We start from the raw sequence: 20,509 nt of genomic DNA, 5'->3' as shown, positions 1-20,509 counted from the left end.
ATAATGGTTCTTGTGATGGTTCTTATGATGGTTCTTATGATGGTTCTTATGATGGTTCTTATGATGGTTCTTGTGATGGTTCTTATGATGGTTCTTATGATGGTTCTTATAATGGTTCTTATGATGGTTCTTATAATGGTTCTTGTGATGGTTCTTGTGATGGTTCTTATGATGGTTCTTATAATGGTTCTTGTGATGGTTCTTATGATGGTTCTTATGATGGTTCTTATAATGGTTCTTATGATGGTTCTTATAATGGTTCTTGTGATGGTTCTTATGATGGTTCTTATGATGGTTCTTATGATGGTTCTTATAATGGTTCTTATGATGGTTCTTATGATGGTTCTTATGATGGTTCTTGTGATGGTTCTTATGATGGTTCTTATGATGGTTCTTATGATGGTTCTTGTGATGGTTCTTATGATGGTTCTTATAATGGTTCTTATGATGGTTCTTATGATGGTTCTTATAATGGTTCTTATAATGGTTCTTGTGATGGTTCTTATGATGGTTCTTGTGATGGTCGGGTTATATATGTCTGTTGGGTATCGTGCACTTTGGGTTCTTTTCTTCTGTTGAATTGTATTTCATTATTTTTTGTATTTTACATTTGTTATGTTCTTGCTGTTGTTTATGTTCTTCTGTGTTTGGTTTAGTTTGTTCTTGTTTTTGCTGTTTGTCAAAGCACTTTGTAAACCTGTGTTTTTAAAAGGTGCTATATAAATAAAGTTATTATTATTATTATTATTATTATTATATTGATCCAAGTAATGGGTCAAAAATGAATGTCTCAACTGCTTGGGGTCCCAGGCCAGTAAGGGGCCCCCCCGAGGGCTGACAAACTTTAAACCACAGCAGTATAGTTCAAACTGTACAAATTTTGCAATGACAGTAGGAAACCTCCCTTGGGGGGCCCCATCTGACAGCACTCACTCTTGTCGCCCTGCACTGCTTATCAGGCATTATTACTGTGAAAACCACTAAAGGAAAATGAAGAGAAATTATCTAGCGGGTTTACTCTGAACTTGGAAAATCTGCTTTTAGCTTCTTAGCTCCAAAAATGTGGAACAATTTACAACACTGTCTCAAGATTGACACTCTTGTTTCTCTTGGGCAGATTAAGACAATGATCTCAAACCACTTTACCACAGTGTGTAATTGTTTGTAATGAGAATTATCCTGACCTGTCTTTGTTGTTTTATTTGTGCCCTTTTTGTTTGTTTTTTGATCTGTATCTCGACATCATTGTAAATGAGGGAAACCTCAATGATTTTCGAGGCTTAAATAAAGGTTTGAAATGAAATGAAACGAGGGGCCCCAACAGACTCTAGAATAGACACTGCCTGAACTGACTTTGATTTAAATTGCAAATTCTGCCTATGAAGACTGAGGAACTAAAACAGTACATGCAGAAGCAGTCAAATGCTTAAAGGAGTGTGTTATATGGAACTTTACGATGGTTTATTATCCCTCAGTCCACTAAGACTGTACTGATCGGCTCAACGATGTGAGATATACAGTCAGCCACAATGGGGCCGTTATAAGGACGTGTGGTTTTCCAGCAGAGCCAGTGAAGCACCAGCTGAGGCAGTACAAGGGTAAAAGGTGGGGAGTCACCCGCAGTGTGTGATCTGCATGAAAACCATGCAGAGGAGAGATGCAGAGCTCTCTCTCTCTCTCTCTCTCTCTCTCTCTCTCTCTCTCTCTCTCTCTCTCTCTCTCTCTCTCTCTCTCTCTCTCTCTCTCTCTCTCACTCTCTCTCTCCTCACCTCCCTCCAAACTCTTCATCCACGTGATCCGGTAATGGAGATTAATTCACACTGGCAGAGGAACAATACACACTTACACACCGGGTATAACGGTGAGAGAGAGTGTGAATATGAAACAATCAAGTGTGTGTGAAGGGGGTGTCCTGGGCAAAAGGAAACTGGGGCAGAGATGAAAGATGAATTGAATTCAGAATCAGGATTGCTGCACTGACCAGTCGCCAGAAACATACAGGGGATTACACCGATGTGTGCACACACACCTGCAGGAAGTGTGTGACCTCCATCAGGTAAGTGAGGCGGTATAGGTCAAATTTAAAGACACATACACAAATGCATACTTTTTAATTTATGCAAGAGGTCACTAAAATAAGCTCATACTGCCACTGACTCATGTTACTGTTTTGTGGTTTTTTTTAGGTGAACACATGTCCCCGTTCAGCCCCAGTTTCCCTGTGACAGACAGCACAGTGCTATATAGTTACAGCTTGGCCTGGATCACAGGGTTTTCTACACACACACACACACACACACACACACACACACACACACACACACACACACACACACACACACACACACACACACACACACACACACACACACACACACACACACACACACACACACACACACACACACACACACACACACACACACACACACACACAATGACCAAGAAGCCTGAGGGCTGAGGTTACACTGGCCTATTTACAAAGCAGAACAGGTCACAATTACAAAGGAGAGGCACTGATGTGGATACATGCAGGTAAGATGTGATGTAGCGAGCATTAGAGACTTTTCTCTAGGAGATTATGATCTATAGTCTTTTGCATTTTTTTTTCAAATTCAGATGATGGCACTCGAAGGAAAGCTTAAACTGCAATGGACAGTCAGAAATTATATTTCATCTTCACCAAAGTCCATCAAGGTTAAGTTGCTTCTACATTGAATCCAAAAATCAACTGAACTTGATTGACTTTATGTTGACCTGTCATGCTGATCCCCATCTGTAAAACTCACATACAATTGTACAATGCTGGATTTAAAATACTAAATGTAGGCTCATGAGGTCAATGTGTGTTGGAGTAATCCCATGATGAGCCTGCAGAGGGCGCTAAACCGCTTGTTCTGCAAATCATGCCATAGTTCCCTGATAAGAATCCAAGAATTTCACAAGACAGCTTCAAGTCTCTACAGAATCTCATGAAGCCTCCCGACACTGGAGAGCAGCTCCCACCTGGCAGCCCTACAGCGTTCTGCCCAAGCAGTACACTTCTGGGTTTAAAAAATGAAGCCAATGGGGAAGGGCAATAAAAACTGCAGTTCCTCAGGTATTGAAGCTTGAGGCTGGCTCCAAAAGACCAGGATGTCAGATACACACCCATATTCAAATGTCATTGGTGTAAAAAACAAACACTTTGGTCTAATTAGTTAACGTCTTTATCGGCACAAACTGTACGTAGGGAGAATTTTTTTATAACCTCCAGTTTTGATTTTTTTAAAGATTTGAGTTATGGGTACTTAGGGGGGTGATGGTCTAGACTGAAAGCTGTCACTAGGTGGCGTAAGGCTCGCCTCAGCTCCAGATCTTTGCTTGTCGTAAGGTTGACCTTAAAGTTTGATCAAGTCAGTATTTCCAGTATGGCTACCATGGATCTGCCCCCCACAGAGAGGCTTCCTAAACCAATAGATGACGTCACCCTGGTTTAATTATTTAATGTTTACAGTCCATGATTCTGCCCCTCCTGGAGGCTTCCAGAGAGCTGGCCAATCAGAAGAGAGTGGGCACTTGGGTAAGGGGGATCTTAAAGAGACAGCAGCTGAAATTAACTGTTGAAGGCAGACGCTGAAATTAGTGTTTTATGAGCTGCGGATCATGCAACGCTACTCTATAGGTTTCACAGACATAACAGGTAAAAATGTGTTTAATATGGGATCTTTAAGTAGGTCCAGTTTCACTTTGGATTAACTTGTATTCACCTTTAAAAGATTAATTTAGCCTAGATTTGTTGATAGTACAGTAAGCTTGATAGTTTCCAACCTTAAAAGTTGCAAAGCTTCTCTCCCAAACGCATTAACCTTCATTCCCTCTCAAATAGAGCAGGACGAATCACAAGAGAGCAGTGTGGAGAGCAGGGCATCACTTTAATCTGTATTAAACTATCTCTCTCTGCCATTCTTGTGCAATGGCCTGAAGACTCAGCTTATGCACAGTGAGCAAACTGGTGTGGTTAGAGGTGAGCAGACAGGTTAGCCATTTTATCTGGTTTGAATGAAGTGAGTGGACGAGTTTATTGCAGATCAGCAGGAGCAAGACATCCCAGATTGTTGTTTTTTGTTAGCTGGAAGTTGATACATCAGATGTTATAACCTAATTTCCCTTTAGCGATATTTTTGGTCTCAAACAACTCCGGAGTGAAATTTCTTCTTTTTATTTTTTCTGTTTCTTTTTAAATGCTTCACAATGTTCACTAACAAGTTGATTACTGTCTGTTTCCTCAGCAGGTACTGTAAACTATATTTAAAGAGGTTTTTAAAGCTTGTTACAGCGTGGAAAGAATGATCCAAAACTTTGTAGTTTAACAATAAACTGGCTCTAAGGATTTGGGAGCTTTAAGGAACTGGTTATTTGGGTGTTAAATTCTCTGTTAGGAACATCACAACCAATACATGTTTATTTATCTTGTAATTTTAATTGATCTTATTGGTTAATATTCTTGTATGTATGCCCTGATTGGAGGAACCTTGAGCACTTGTGCAATCCAAATTCAAAACATTAGAGAGAGCTGTCTCCCCCGACACCTCCTCGAGTCGATGTGCATGCAGGTTTCCATGTTGTGGACACGGAAGCTTTACCACATTTCTGTTCATGGAGCTTATTAGAAACATGCAGAGGCTTTTTAGGTCGGGTACAATCAGTTAAATCTGAACCAGTTTGCTTACCTGCTTCCATCGCTGCAACACCTGTTGGTTTGCCTTTTGCCTGTCAAACCGAGGGGTGTCCAAAACGGCCGTGTGGGAGTGTCCCCTAATCTCTGGTCCAAACAAATCCAGAGCACTCAGGACCAGAATCTAAAGTTAGGACAGGTCTAAAGGAGGACATACTGGCTGCTGCATTGTTGTCAGAGAAGCACTTCAACATAGCATGTTTCCTTAACGTCTGATCATAGAGTAAGGTTGTTTTATGATTTAATTCAGTAGATAGTTTACAGATTGGTATTCATGCAAAAATCACCCAATAAATGGACCAATGAGAGACTGTCCAACTGCTCACCCACATGAGTATAAATAAATCAAGTAAAGGAAGTGATAGGCTTTAAGCTAAGCTAACACAGAGTCCCGGTGGACTACTGGTTAGTTTGTGCACCCCAATCAGAGAGGCTGAAGTCCTGGGAGGGGAGTCCAGTTTCAAACTCAACTTGCGGCTCCTTTTCCACATGTCCTTTAACCCCCCCCCCCCCCCCCCCCACCCCCCCCACCCCCCTCTCTCCCTGATTTCCGACTCTAGCCACTGTCCTAATCTCTCTAACAAATAATAAATCAAACTAAGCCAATATGAAGCAGGATTCCAGGGGATTGATAAATATCTAATCTTCTCAATCCTTCCTGAGGTCAGTGTGTGAACACACATCTGTAACTCACACAATCCAGCCAATTCCTCGCTTTCATAATCTTCTTTATAGATATCAACAGATCGCTGTCCGTCCGTCTGTGTGTGCATATGGTGAGGGGATTAGTTTTTTTAAAAATGATACGACGTGTGTTTGTACCAAAAACATCTGTGCCATCATCACATAACTAATGACAAAACAATGAGTCAATATTTCTAAGTGTCAGGGATCGTCTGGGGACAAATCCCAACAGTACATCATGTTCTGGGCGTATTTACAGCAGTTATAACCGCTTTATGATACTTTCTGGAAGAACCTTACTGGGCACTTTAACTGTGACCTTGTGTGATTTATTAAAGGTGAGTTAAAGGACACACTGAATGACAACACAATTTATTCAGATATTTCTCTCATGATTTCTGTAGCTGGGCAGTAAATTATTATATTATATTTAATCATCCAAATAATGAGCATATTGTATTTAAGCTAAAATCATTATGCAAAAGCAGGATCAATGTTAATCTAGCTTTTAGAAGAGAAGGAGTCCAGGTGCTGGAAGCCTAGTGGTTAGGGGAGCGTGCCCTATGTATGGAGACTGTAGTCCTCGAAGCGGACAGCCCGGGTTCAAATCCGACTGTGGCTTCTTTACTGCATGTCATTCCCCACTCTCTCTCAAGAAGAGAAGGACTCCTTTGGTATTTTTAGCAGAATAGTAGTCCCACATATATCTCATTGATTGTACTTGTTTTAGAATATTAATGAGGTTTGTATGAATGGATTATTGTGGAAAAATGTACAGTAGAAAGCCAGAACGATCCCCAACTGAAAAGGACAAAACTGCACCTTAAGATTAGAAAACATTAAAGATTATTTACTGTTTGTGACTTAATCTTAATTCTAACATTGTGCTTTTTCTTCACACACAAAAAAATCACACTTGAGTCCGATGAGATGAGCAGATGGCCTAGTGGTTGAGTCACACCCAAGCAGCAACATCATGTGTAGAAAAATGAAGCCAATGCGAAAGTGCAAAATCGTGCAGGAACACGGGGAGTCACATACACATGACAGGCAAAAAAGCTGTTTTTACAGCAGAAATAAAAATGTTTACATCCTGGTACAAAAAACTAAATAAGTCTGATTGGTTATGTCATCATGGGACACACTGTACGGGGATGAAGGCTTTTAAAACGGCTCCGTTATAATTTTGAAACGATTTGTGTTATCCATTATAAGGCGTGTAGCTGACATGATTGACAGGTGGGTGTGATGTAATGTTTCGTCATGAGTCTTAAAACCCGCCTCCAGCTCCAGCTCTTAACCTGTTGTTAGGTTGACTAAAAATTAGGTTGAGACAGGATTTCCAACATGGCAGCTGCTGCTGCTGAATCTCCAGAGCCCCCTGCTGCAACAGATGGATGGCGTCACTCAGGTGTCGTCCTTTAATATTTACAGTCTATGGTTTCACCCCATGTAGGCTATACATGTCCTTCAACAGGGCAGCCCAGGTTCAAGTCCGACCTGCAGCTCCTTTCCTACATCATTCCTGATTTTCTACTTGATCCACTCATCCTGTTACAAAACAGCAAGATAGCCTACCCCACCCCCCCCCAAAAAAAACAGTCTTATCTAACATTATGCAATTTATCAAGTGAGAAGGTCCATACAAGACGTAAGTAGAGTAAGAATCTGTGCTGCATTAGCCATATCATGTTAATTCTAATCCTGATCTTTATCATGCATGAGAAAGTTGACTTTCTAACAAATACATAAAAAGTTGCTCTACCTTTTTATGACTTTTTTGTTAATGCAGCCTGAGACTGACCTTTGAGTTGGATGAATAATATTAATTTGAGCAGTAACCCTTTCATAAATATGAAGAGTGTCCTACTGTCTTATTCCCAATGTCTAATCCTGCAAGTGTGTTACAGTCTAAACATTAAGGAGTGTCCTGCACTGACATTCCCCCTGTGTGTGTGTGTGTGTGTGTGTGTGTGTGTGTGTGTGTGTGTGTGTGTGCCTGTAGCACACTCTAACTCTCCTAACTCAGTGTGACAGAGCAGAAAAGACTCTCAGTGAAAACAGTCTTAGAGCACCCTCTGTTGGCCAGAACATGTATTGCAGCTTAAATGAAATGTGGCACTGTGCACACATGGTTAGTTTGATCTTCCAGTTCTGGATTTTCCTTTCAACATCTATAAAAATAAAAAAAACATGTGTCATGCAAAAGTGAATTCATCTCCACAACGTGTGATTTTTTTTTTTTTTTAAATGCACTGATTTATTTCATGCTAAAGCTTGAAGATCGATCGATATAAACCCCCTGAAAATAAGAAATAAATACAGCAAATCAGTAGTGATATGATACAGAGAAAATAATTTGCACTTTAAGAAAAAAAAAAAAAAGATCAAGTCATAAAAAGAGATATGAAATCCAATTTGTCAACCCTGCGGAGTGATTTCAGTACAGATATGCATCGCAGCACTTGAGCGGCACAGACCGAGGAGTACATGAGTTCAGATAACGTCTGATGTGTTCTCAAAGTAGGGAGAACAGATCAGAGAGATTATGGTTGATACATTCATTGTGGTGGTCCGTTCTTTATCCGATCTGAAGTTGAAGGAGTCTCAAACAGAATCATCAATAACAGTAGTGATTATATATAGAGAGAGAGGTGATGTTTGGAGTGTCGCCAGTGTTTCATGCAAACCCTGGACAGCAAATAGAGCCTCTTGTCTTTTCACAAATCTACAGTACAAATAGAGTGTTACAGAGTTTTTCCAAAGGGGACTTGTTGCATAATGTAAAAACCGACTATACTGAATGATTCAGGGTTTTGAGATTCTCCACAAACAATTCATGTGCACAATTTAAGAATAAACAGTGATCGTTTCCAGTGATTTGTAATCTCTTAACTCGGCCGATGAAGGTACAAAGTGGGACATTTTACACTCCCAGTTCATCATTCAAGTGAGCGTTGACCTTTACATTAACGTGAGCTGTTCAATAAGTAAATGCTGCAGCTTTCTTTACGACATCTCAAAACCTGTTTGGGTAAATGAACGTTCTGGGAAAAAGTGCTGAAAAAAACCCAACATCCGGCAACTTGATTAGACATTCTGCACCACCTCGACCACACACTTTGGTTTTACGCACGCACGCACGCACGCACGCACGCACGCACGCACGCACGCACGCACGCACGCACGCACGCACGCACGCACGCACGCACGCACGCTGAGAAAAAAAACAATCATTCAGTAGTAAGCACATGGAGCTTTGAGAGCAGATAACACAACACAAGGCTCCATCAGCAGCTTTTTAAAATCTCTTAAACTATCCTCCATGATCATGTAAACATAACCTTGTGCTTGTTGTGTTTTTATACCCTGCCTGTTCACCAACATTGGAAGGAGAAGTTTGGTGCCCAAAAGTCAAAAGGTTAACCATGAGTTTGTTTTGCAGATAACTTTCTTCAAAGTAAACAAGTTAAACCCTCCAAATGAACGCAGGAGCAAGAAGAAGAAGAAACACACTAATGCTCGTCTGTTGGCTGTGCTGTAAAGCTCTTAATCATGTCAGCGGAAAGTGTTTAAACATAAGGTTGGACTAGTACCAAGTTTAGGAGCTTTGTGTTGCTCTGGACCACGAGTTCTAAAAGACAGAAAGTCGAGCCAGAATCTAGTTTAGAGGAGGAGGAGGGGGGGAGGAGGAGGGGGGTTAGAGCCATGATAGAGTTAGAGAGAGAAAATGAAGCAGAGAGAAAAGACAGCGACAGTCCCAGAGAGAGGCAGTCATCCAGGCCCCGCGAGGGCCATCTTCCCCTCTTCAAAGGAGCAGAGAAGGGCCCACCTCCCTCCCTCCATCCCTCCACCCCCCCCCCGGGATGACTCCCGTCTGGTGAGAAACGATAGGAGACCAGCGACTAACACACACCCACTGAGGGTATAATTCACTGGCTGGCATCGGAGTGTCTGTCTGCGTCCTGCTGTGTGAGTTTTTGTCTCTTTGTCGAAAACACACACTCGCGCACGCACACAGCTCATTAAAAAAGACCAGCCGAGCAGAGGAGACGGGGGACAATTATCAGAATCAGTCAAGTCAGAACCAGTCTCCAAAAAAGAAAGAATAAAAAATCGAAAGTGAAACACAAGAAACTGTGACTTTCATGAACCAAAAAGTGACCCGACACACTTCCATGACGTGAAACAAGATGAACTGGGCACACAACAAAGTCTGTCCCTGTCCACTTCTCCTACTGCGACTTCATATTTTCTAACACCCCATTAAGAGGCCTAATGTCACACCGCAAACACACCAAAAACCACTGCCCAGGTAGAAAAACAAGGTCGAGTTCCATGAGTTCTCTTACATCTTATTACAAAACAGGAAAACCACTGAATTATATTATACTTAAAGATTTGAATCAGTTTCACCTCCCTATCAGTCTCCACTGTTTACCAAGGCCTGGTCACTCCCCAAAGCAGCAGGCCAATGCAGCCTGTGTCTGAACATGACACGTTTGGTTATAGAAGCTTAGTGACGCATGATTGGTCATTTAGTCTGCAAATAGCAAGAAAACGATGAAAATTATCACTATTATGTCCTATAGCACAAAAGGGACATCTTTAGATCATTTGTTAATCAAACATAAAAAAAAATAAACCGAAGAAAAAAAGCATCAAGACTTAGTGATGAGGTGAAATCAGTAAATTTCCTCTTGGGATAAAATGTCGATTGGTGCTCGACACAACTCTGGTAGTATTAACCTCTGGTGTTGAAAAATGAAGCCAATGCTAAGTGCAACAAGCTGCAGTTCCTCGAGTGTCCACTTGAGGCTTGCTCCAAAAACCTCCCATTATCATCCCTGTTAAAAATGCTGATTCTGACAGCAGAAATAAACAAATACTCAGGTTTACAGTCTGGTTCAAACACGGGGCCTTGGTCTGAATCGCTCATTTCTTTATTCAGAATGACTTTAGAGGGATGATATATCCGTATTTTTTCGTAATTCGTCGGATTTGTTTTGATTAACGCTAAAAGTTATACTTGTGTTACCTGAACTACACCTCTCGCCCCGTTTCTAGTTTGACCTAAAATTAATTTTACAGCATTTCCAATATGGTGATTTCCATCTGCAGACTTCAAAATTCCCCTTCAGAAACGAATAGATGACGTCACCAAGACGACGTCCATGTTTCATACAGTCTTATTCATGTGAGGTTAGTTAGCTAACCCAACAGGCAGCCCTATATCAGTTTATCGTGCCATCACTTCTTCCACCTCTCTATATGAATATTAAGGCAGCAGTTTGTGCCAAACATGGTCGACATCGTCCTCTGGAACAGAGAGTAGAGCAAACTACTATCCATACCAGAGTAGAAAAGTTTGTTGCACATTGGGCCGTTTATCCACCCATAGCGTTTAGTTCTTAAGATCCGTCCATTGAATTGTAAAAGTTCTAAAAAGGGTAAACAAAACAACCATGTTAACTTCTTGCTAATTGTCAGTAAGCATAAGGAAACTCATTAGCTTGGTTGCTGAGGGGAAGAGTTAATAAGTTCATGCTCCATTTTTAGGAGCGGTAATTGTACTTTGTACTTGCGTTTCATGACTTTCAGTAAAACATCTTTAAGCGTTTAAAACTCGGAGGAGGTGAAACAAAAACTGGATGTTGCAAGGCAGCTAATAAGCTTTAGATGTCTTCATTTATGACGTTAGAGCTCTCCGTTCCTTCAAGCATCAGTACCGTATACGAGCAAATCAGCTTTTTGTGATGATTCCATGGGGATTAATTGACTTTGCGAGCCAAATGTTGGCGCTTTAAATAAGGATGTGACCAGGCCTACTGGAGGAGAAAAGGTTAATTAACATTCTGACCGTTAGTCTGTAGATACATTTGATGTTAAGGAATATATATATATATATATATATATATATATAATGCTTGTTCTGTTCTCTCCTTTTCTAAAAACCTCTTTGGTACATTCCATTGCCCAATGAAATGTGAGTGGCGCTGAAATGTAATTAAAGAAAAAAATAATTATATTAATCTTTTAAAAAAGGATAAGAAATGTAAGTACCTGAGATTTTTTTTTATAAATGAAATCATGCTATAAATCGAGGCGAGGGGTGGGGAAAAAAAAGGGGGGGGGGCTAAAATGTAGTTGGCAGAGAAATAGAGACTTTTTGTTCAGACTCGGCTCCTCTCAACATTACATTCAGTTACATCAGCCACACCTTGTTTTCCCTTTCTTAATTCTGCCATCGCCCACTGATCTGAAATAAAACAGGGGAGAAATGCAGCAATCAACGAGCGTTTCTCCCCCTCACTTTAGAAGTGTAAGTATTGTGGAAACCCTTTAGGCTCACACGCGCACGCACTCACGCACACACACACACACACACACACACAGTTTTGATCTCCACTGGACTTCTTCCACAAGACTAAAGCCGGCCACTCGTCTTTGTAGCACCAGCTGATAAGTCTCGTTAAGGCCAGCTCGTTTAGGAGAGGGCTGTCTCCATGGCAACAGCTGGGTGACATCACTGTCTTTTTGTGCTACGTCCTTTGGAATAAGACGTCTTTTTGTCAGTAGTAGGACGTGAGTGTTTTTGGTTTGAAAAAAGTTGGTCAAGCAGCACGGCGTTGTTGCTCTGTTCAGAGTCTAGAGGATCATCTCTGGTGTTTGATCTCTCAGAGCTAAGCAGACATACTTCCACGTATCTCATTAGCAGCATGTCTTCATTAGTAAAACTTGTCATCGATGCGGAAGTGCGGCCTGGTGACATCATCTGGGTTGAGGAAGACGGATATGGATTTCCCAGGGTTCTCGGTGACCAGCTGCTGCAGCCGCTGTGCCAGCTTGTCCTCTGAAGGCGAGATGATGCCGTTGGCCGGGTGGTGCCCCGGGGATCCGTGGCCGTTGGTGCTAGCCGTCAGCTCCTTCTTAAGATGGCCCGCCTGCTGCGCCTGGTCCAGGGCCGCGCGCAGGTGCTCGCTGGGATCCGAGCGCACGTGGGCGAGTTTCCTGGCGACTAGCAGCGCCTGGCTGTCCGTCAGGTGCTCCAACATGTTGCACTGCGGCAGGAAGTAGTTTGGGCAGTTTTTACCCAGAATGCAGTGAGCCAAGTCGTCCAGGAGACCCAGGAGGAGGCGGCCGGGGGTGTCGGGGTCGGGGCAGGACAAGTAGGCGGCGGGGAGTCGGTCACAGGCCCAGAACAGAAGGGTGCGCAGGTGGTAGAGGCTGAGGCCTGTGCGGGGTCGGGCCAGGATACGAGACAGCACGGCTTTAGCCGCCTGAAAAGCCTGAGCCATGGGGTAGGGGATGCACTTCTTTAACTGGACCTGGTTATAAGGGAAATAAAAGGCCCAAGATATGAAGAGTGACTTAATGTGAATATTCAAGAAGTACAAACAAAAAATGGCTGAGAAACAAAGAAAAAAAAACAGATTGATATTGATTCTCTGTTCAACATGATACAAGCTGACATCAGACATGGCACAACACATACAGTGTACATTTTTCAACCCACTCACCTCGCTGCGTGAGAACGCCAGCCTCCACTCCCTGTCAGGCCGACCACCCAGCGGGGAGCAGCAGGGCAGCAGATAGAAGCCAGATATGGCCTCCTCTTCTGTGATTTTACCGTCCCAGAAGTGGTTGGCGGTCAGCCAGCCTTGGGCTACAGCGGGCCAGCCCCGGAATGACACCACGGGCAGCAGGTCGTACAGCACCCTGCTGGAGCCCGCCTGCAGAGAGGGGGGGGGGGGGGGGATATTAGAACAGCAGCTTCTCGTGTCTTTCATTTCTGATCCTATATAAATCATCTTTGCAGAGGGATTTCTTGAAAGATATTTCAGAATCTGACTTCATCTGCTCTAATTGGTTTCATGCAACATAAGTGCTTTATAATTTAGCAACCTTAAGGCATCCTCATGAGATTCTCACTACTTGTACTATCAAGCGACATTGACGTCGTCTACTTGTCATTTCAGCACAGTAACTGTTGCCATCTGTACCTGGAGGATGATAGTGGTGAGAGGCCCGTTCCTCTCCAGCCGGTCCGGGATGGGGATGCCTCTCTGGGGGCTGCGTCTCAGCTCGTCCACAGCCTCACTCACCACCCCCCAGAACCAGTCTGTCACCAGAGAGGGAGAGAAGTAGCAGCCATCCAGAGACTGAGGAGAGCCCAGGGAGGGGATGGAGCTTTTACCTGAGAAAGGACGAGAATGGAGGGGTAGGAATGGAAGCACACCAGATTTACCAAACTCAAAAATAAAATAAAATAATACGTAAACAAGAGATTACACTCTCATCATCCAGCGGGTGGAACTTGATGGGGCCTCGGAGGGATGTTGTTGCACCTTTCTTCTACACTTGACTCGGTTGACAATGTAGCTTAGTTCAATATTAAGTATCTAGACTGGTGGCTGTGTTCAGATTCAGACTTAAAAGCAGAATATGTGATTTTTTGATCCAGCAGATGTCGCCCTTGAGCACCAGCATGAAACCAAAACAACTTGCGCTGCATTGTTGTGTTAGCATGCTAATGCTAGCGATCTTTATTATGCTCGCATCTTCACACTGCATGTAAATTTACCTGAAATGAGCGTGATCTAGAAACACAGTTAAGCAGTGAGTACAGTATGTTATTCTTCTTTTCTCTAGTCCCTCAATTAAACAACTTTTATACACGAGGGGAGGAGTCAGTCGTCGTCCTGACGATGTAAACAAACTGAAGATAGGACTCTGAAAACATCACAGACAGTGGGACTCGGGTGTTACACCCACTGTAGACAGTCATGACATGAGTTATTTTCAGAGGTGTGAAAAATCACATATAAAGCCTTTAAAGCCAAGCTCACTTAAGTAGTAACACACCACACATCAATTTCTCCTTAACAAAATATAAAATGAATATTTCTCAGTGTTTTGGTTGTAGATTAGCCCTTTTTTCCAAAAACAGTATGACAGGATGACAACAGTCCTTTCGGGAGGCTTTAGGTTTTTTTGCTCACATGCTTCTTGAGAACTTTAATCTCAAGAATGCCAACGCTGTCACCTCGTTTCTGTCCTATTATTGTGACCTAGATATCTCAGGAGCATATGGATGAAAATTCTTCAATTCTCCGTTGGAATCAAAGAGGAAATGGTAAATAGACTTGAGCTTGTATAGCACTTTTCTAGTCTTCTGACTACTTAAAGCACTTTTACACCACAGGTCACACCTACACATTCACACACTGATGGTAGATATGAAGTGACCATCAGTATGAACTTTTCCCATTCATACACATTCACACACCGCTGACAAAGCAGAGGGAGCAAATTGGGATTAAGTGTCTTGCCCGAGGAAACATCAGACATGTAGCTGAAGTAGCTGGGGATTGAACCCCCAAACCTTCCTTTTGAAAAACAGACTCTACCACTGAGCCACCCCAGGAACACTTTGTCATTAGATCTATCACTCATTGAAGTGTTTGTTTTCATGTTTCCGGGCCAAACTGTTACTGATTCTGACTCATCTAATAAGAGGACGTTCTCTACAGTTATCTCTAAGATTCTGATTTGTAAATCTAACATGTTCTGTCAGGTGTTTTTGTCATGTCTGTGTTTCTTAGTTTTTATGATTTCCCATCATACAGCTCTTTAAAGGCCCTGACACACCAAGCAGACGACAAAGAACTAGTGGCGACGAAGGCCGTCTGTGTTTGTCTTGGCCAAAAAGTTGCACTTGAACACACCGCAAAGACTACAGCCGACGGCCAACCACCACGTACGATCTGCGCATGCGTGAGAGGAAATTACTCTACATGCCAGCAGGGGGCGGTAGTCTGTAATCGCCATTCAGAAAAAGGGGAAACCGGAAAAGGACGAGGAGGAATGCAGATAAAAAAAAAACATTGTTATGATACAACAACAGCCAATCAGAGATATTCCTCTCACCAATCGCGACGACTGATGCCAATTCAACACGCTGACAGGTAGCGACTGAGCCGGACACACTGCAAAAACTAGGGCGATGTTCAGCCACCGACAGCCGACAATCTCCTTGGTGTGTCAGGGCCTTCAGTCTTTGTACCTTATTTATTGTAATGTTTTCTCCTCAAGTTAAACAAACTAGAATTTGTTCTGCTTTAAATGTTTGGATTTAGGCCTTGATACTATTTGATCAGAGTTGGATTTTGTAGCAGAAATCTTGAACTTATTCCAGTGGTCTGCCATTGCAACATAAAAAAAATCTGAACTTAATCTCTCAGCTCTGTTATATAATAAATAATGGTGTGACGCAGGGTAGTGTACCTGTAGAAGGTAAGAACTAGTAGACTCTATCTAACCATTAAGCTGCAGTGTATGTGGCCACGTACATTCTCTCAACTAATCCTGACTCTATCAGCCCCTCCTGCCACAACAAACACAGAAGCAAAAGATACCATGAGCAATGTTGTAATACCACCAGAGAAAGTGGCAAATCTATGACCCAAAGTGTTGAAAATTAAAGCGATTCATATCCATAAATGTCACTAACTTCCCTCATCTCTGGAGTTCTACACTCACAATGTTTGTCAGATTGATATCTCAGTGTAAACTTTTCCATTATGAAGTGAAACTCATAAATGCTTGAGTGTGCTTTTTTTTCCTGGGGTGGCACTTTGCAGTCTACCTTTCTATGGAGAGTTATATAGAACTGGGCCTGGGCTGCAGCTTTGCCAGGGCAGAAATTGCATCACAACATCATGCATCAAATTATCTCAGCCAAACATGAAGAAAATTCAATCAGCTTGCATTCCTTCTAGTTTGCACTGCTTCAAGGCTTTTTATTGTTTTCTATTCCACTCCTCTCAACCTCTCCACTAATCTTTTAGGTTTTCTTTTCCACAATATTGCTGCTGCTTTTCTGTCTTCTCCTGCTTCATGCATTCACCTTTTTGTGCCCCCTTTACAACACATTTCTATTTCCCTGTTCTCCTTTGATCTTGCAATGACGATACTACTTTATCTGCTCACCCATTCCGCCCTCCTCCTCCTCATCTTCCTCATGGATAAGTCCATTCTCCTCCTGGCAGCAGATGCTCCAGCGGGAGAGGACGTTGGAGTCGCAGAGGCGGAGGCTGAGCCAGGAGTGGCACGGCGGGGAGTGCCTCATGTCCAGGGTGACAGGCTGGTTGCGGTCGTGGAGCTTGAGGGCGGGAACCAGCAGGGTGAAGTCCAAGTCGAAGTCGGCCCCTCTGGCGTAGTCCCCCAGGTCCTCTGGGTTCAGGTCCAGGACTCCCTCCCTGGCTCCACCTGACAGCAGCAGGTACTCGTTAGCCACCGGAAGGCGCTGGTCTACCTTCTGGACTAAGCCTGGAGAGGATGAGGGTGGGGGGGGGAGACAAAAGTCCATCATGCTCGGCAACATTTTAACTCACAGGAGTTTGTAATGTGTGGAAAATGAATTTCCCCGTTCAGACCTGACGCGAGGACTTAAAAAAGGTTTTGAGAAGTGTTCTCACACAAATACACAAACACATTAAAATTTATTTTATATTCAGACGCACGGACAAGCTGGTGGTCTGGTGCACATGCAGGGACAGGAAGCAGCAGGTCCACAAGCGAGCAAGTCGGGGAAAACGTCCGGCTTATTTTGTTTTGAGAGGTTCTGCATATATTTATGAGTCAGCGCTGCGGTAATATTGACACAAGGAGAAGTGTGAAATTAACAAGCCACCTCTGTGACCACTGGGCAACAAATTTATGATAATCTGAGAGGCTCGCCCCCACATGTGTACTCAGCAAAGCCTTCATTTAAGCCTCCATATACAAGGCCATCTACATAACAAACACAAAGCATCCTCAAAATGACTGACAGAGGGATTTCCACAGAGTGCCTGTGGCTGGTCAGGAGGAAGGGGGGTACATCTGTCTTGAAAATGGAATACATAAACCTATTTCTTGTAAGATGTGTCTGTTTCATAGACTATATAAAACATGGACGTCAGTCACCCATTCTTTTCTGAAGAGGTGTTATCAAGCCCAACCATGGCAACCACCCCATTGAAAATATCTCCACCTGCATTCAATCAATCTAGAAACAGGAAGAGAGGTTGATCTACAACACGCCCACCTGTCAGTCAACCCAGACACACCCAAAATGATGTAAATGATGGTATAACTCTTAGCCTTCACATAAAAATAAATAAATCAGCCCTCTGATGATTTTAACAACTAAAGAAATGAGCCATATAGATCAAAAAAATGTTCTTGAACCAGGTTGTAAACATGTTTTTTTATTTTGGCTTTTCAGAAATCGGCATTGCAATATTGGCCCTAATCGTGATTGGAGTCAGACTCAAATTGACACAAGTGCAGTTTTTTGCTATTTCCGCATTGGTCTGCTATGATGTCTCCCTTCATCATCAATTCTTCTTTTTTTGTAATCACTTTTGTAAAGTGTGTGGTGGAAGCTTGTTGCAACTGAGCTAATCAATCAAAGCTAATGTGGCACAGAGTGACATCAACAACACTTTAAAGCTAAGGAAGGTTGTGCAACAATCAGTGCTTTTAAAAGAGGGAGGTCTGTCTGTTTCTCATCGGAGGTAAGTAAAAGGTAGATAGCCAGGGAAGACTGTCAAGTAATTATAATGAATGTCCATTGTTCTCTCGGTAATAAAAAAAACCTTAACAATTAAATCATAAGATTAGTTGCAAAACATACTCTTGCAGCTAAACATAAAACATACTCTTGCAGCTAAACATAAAACATACTCTTGCAGCTATATTTTTAAAGGTTTATTTTTGGGCTTATTATTTCTTTATTTTGGAGACAGGACATTGGATAGAGCCAGAAATCTGGTAAAGAGAGAGAGTGAGGAACGACATGCAGGAAAGGAGCCACAGGTCGGACCTGAACCACTTTGCACTGACTCACAGAGCACCCACCATAGACCAGGACCCCTCTCACCCACTCAATCCACTCTTTCTTTTCTCTTCTGCCATCAGGTCGGAGATACAGGACTCTGACCTGGAAGACGCTTTACAAAGAGCTTTGTTCCCTCAGCTATTGAAGCTCTATGCTGCTTCCATGCTGACTGGCCTCTTTCATTGTCTATGTGTTTCTTCATGTTGTTTCTTCCCGTGCTACGTTATCATACATATATACGTGTACCAAACTGTGCAAAGCTGGGGCAACAAATTTCATCCTGAGGGACAATAAAGTATTGTATTGAACCCGGACCGTTCGCCCGTAGAACCACAGTCTCCTGACATGGGACAAGTACTAACAACAAGGCTCCAGTCAATTGCAATTTCAACAGTTTTCCAAATTTGACCAAAAAAACACATTGCAGTCCAAATATATTGCAGTGAATAACAAAAAGTACTTTTTGTACACAAGCAATGCTTTCTCACTCAGCATGTGTACATTTCATCTATTGGATGGGATTTCTAATTGTCATGCTTTTGCACCATTTTTATTTAGATGAACCAATGATAACTATCAGCTACGCTCAGATTAATTTGTCTAACTATAGTGGTGAAAAAATAGCTCTTTGCTGGATGAGAAATAAATGAAAACACAGGTATTGTGTGGAATATTTAGAAGAGCAGATAGTCATAGAATCTGTGAGTTATTCCTTATACACACCTCTAACGTTGTATTTATAGTGCTTCATATTGTAATCTTAATATTGAACAACGTTATTGTACAGCCATTTTCTCATTTCATGCAGGCTTACTGCCCGCAGTTCTATACCTTGGGATCACCCCTGTAAAGTATTTATGTGGAAAACACTGGATTTCTCCTTTTAGACTGTAGCTGGAAAAAGACAAAGATTCATTATTTAAGGAATACTTATAGTTAATATCAACTTCGCTCACATTTTAGCAGTTAAGTTAGTTAATTGCCGAGGTCTTTGAATGTAGCAATATCACTAAAAGGAAGTCTTTAGACGGTCATCTTATTATATTTTAAGCTCATGCTTCTTCATCATTTCTCAGAGTGCTAAAAGGCATTCCCCACTCTCCTCTCTGAACAGTTTATATGAGAGAGAAACTGGAGCCTCCAAATCCCTTTACAGCCAGTTAGCTGTGTTGTAAACTTCCCAGGCTCCTGGCCCATGGGAGTCACAGAGCTGGTGTCGAGTAAATTATGTTTTTCCAGCTTTAAAGAGCAACGGAGAAAAGCTTGATCCAACGGTCAAACCTGCACTGGTTTTAGCGGGGGCTGAGTGTGAGCCACAGTCACTATAGGTCAAAAGGTAAAGCACTGACACTTAAAAACCCCTTTTGCAGTAGACAGATTGTGAGAGCTTGAGCTCAAGTGTTTATCCCCTGCAGGGCAGTGAAGTGGCTGCAGAAAGCTGAAACCCGGGCATCGGAGCGAGCCGGCAGGCCATGGCCGGGGGCGCAAAGCTGCTAACATGATTCCACTCATCCAATTACATGGGCACACAACCTTGATGGCATGTTTTCATGTGGGGGCATGGAGTGTGTACTCTAAGATGTGTTAGGAGATTGAGTCAAAAGCACCAATGTGGGATTGAAAGAAAAAGCCAATGATGGTCTCAGAGTGGCATCAGTGGAACATTTTATGAAATGGAGTGAAAATATTGAAGATGCTTATGGATAGTTTGGCTGTTTAACTTGTGAGGAGTACTTAAAGCATCCATGGGTTTTTTGTACTATTAAAACATCCAACTGGTACTGGAAAGCCAAAACCTTTGCCAGAAAAGCATCCATGTTTTTATTGACATAGAAAAAAAGGTTGGAAATAAAACGGGGAAAGTTAGAGTAGAAGTCAAAAGGTTCCAGAGAAGTCTGTTTTTGGAGGCCACTTCTTAAAAGAAGAAAAATAAAGTGTATGAAAGCGCACCGTTAGATTAAGAGATTAGCCGCCACATTGACACCACATCCATCTCCTGCTCACACTACAGCAGCTCAGCCTTTTATCCTGAGTGCTAAATCCTCTCAGAATCTTCGTTCCTCTAAAGTCTCCGATGACGTCTGTTGGAGTGTCTGGTGGCATTCAACATCAAAAACACAGCGACTGATTCACTTTTGTCCAACAGCGCACTTCAGGTAGCATTAAATTATTACATGTGCTCACAGCAATACTGAGTTTACAGAGCAGTGAGTGGTTTCATC

The 20,509-nt window shown here is 42.4% G+C and overlaps 1 protein-coding gene across 2 annotated transcripts in view; it reads right to left on the bottom strand.

Annotated features, from left to right (window-relative positions):
* Positions 1-7,467: 7,467 nt before the first annotated feature.
* The window catches only part of tmem102 (transmembrane protein 102), a 34,077-nt gene continuing 21,035 nt past the window's right edge, over positions 7,468-20,509 (bottom strand). For both annotated transcript variants that reach the window (XM_061030876.1, XM_061030875.1), the window contains exons 3-6: positions 16,394-16,732; positions 13,405-13,598; positions 12,922-13,134; positions 7,468-12,729 (exon numbers count right to left, since the gene is read on the bottom strand). In XM_061030876.1, coding sequence (XP_060886859.1) covers positions 12,130-12,729; positions 12,922-13,134; positions 13,405-13,598; positions 16,394-16,732 — 1,346 coding nt within the window. In that variant the 3' untranslated portion in view covers positions 7,468-12,129. The remainder of the gene's footprint in view (positions 12,730-12,921; positions 13,135-13,404; positions 13,599-16,393; positions 16,733-20,509) is intronic.

Source organism: Labrus mixtus, chromosome 23, assembly GCF_963584025.1.
Source record: "Labrus mixtus chromosome 23, fLabMix1.1, whole genome shotgun sequence".
Taxonomy (NCBI): domain Eukaryota; kingdom Metazoa; phylum Chordata; class Actinopteri; order Labriformes; family Labridae; genus Labrus; species Labrus mixtus.
Note: the sequence above shows the minus strand (reverse complement) of the source record. Positions and strands in the feature narration are given on the sequence as shown.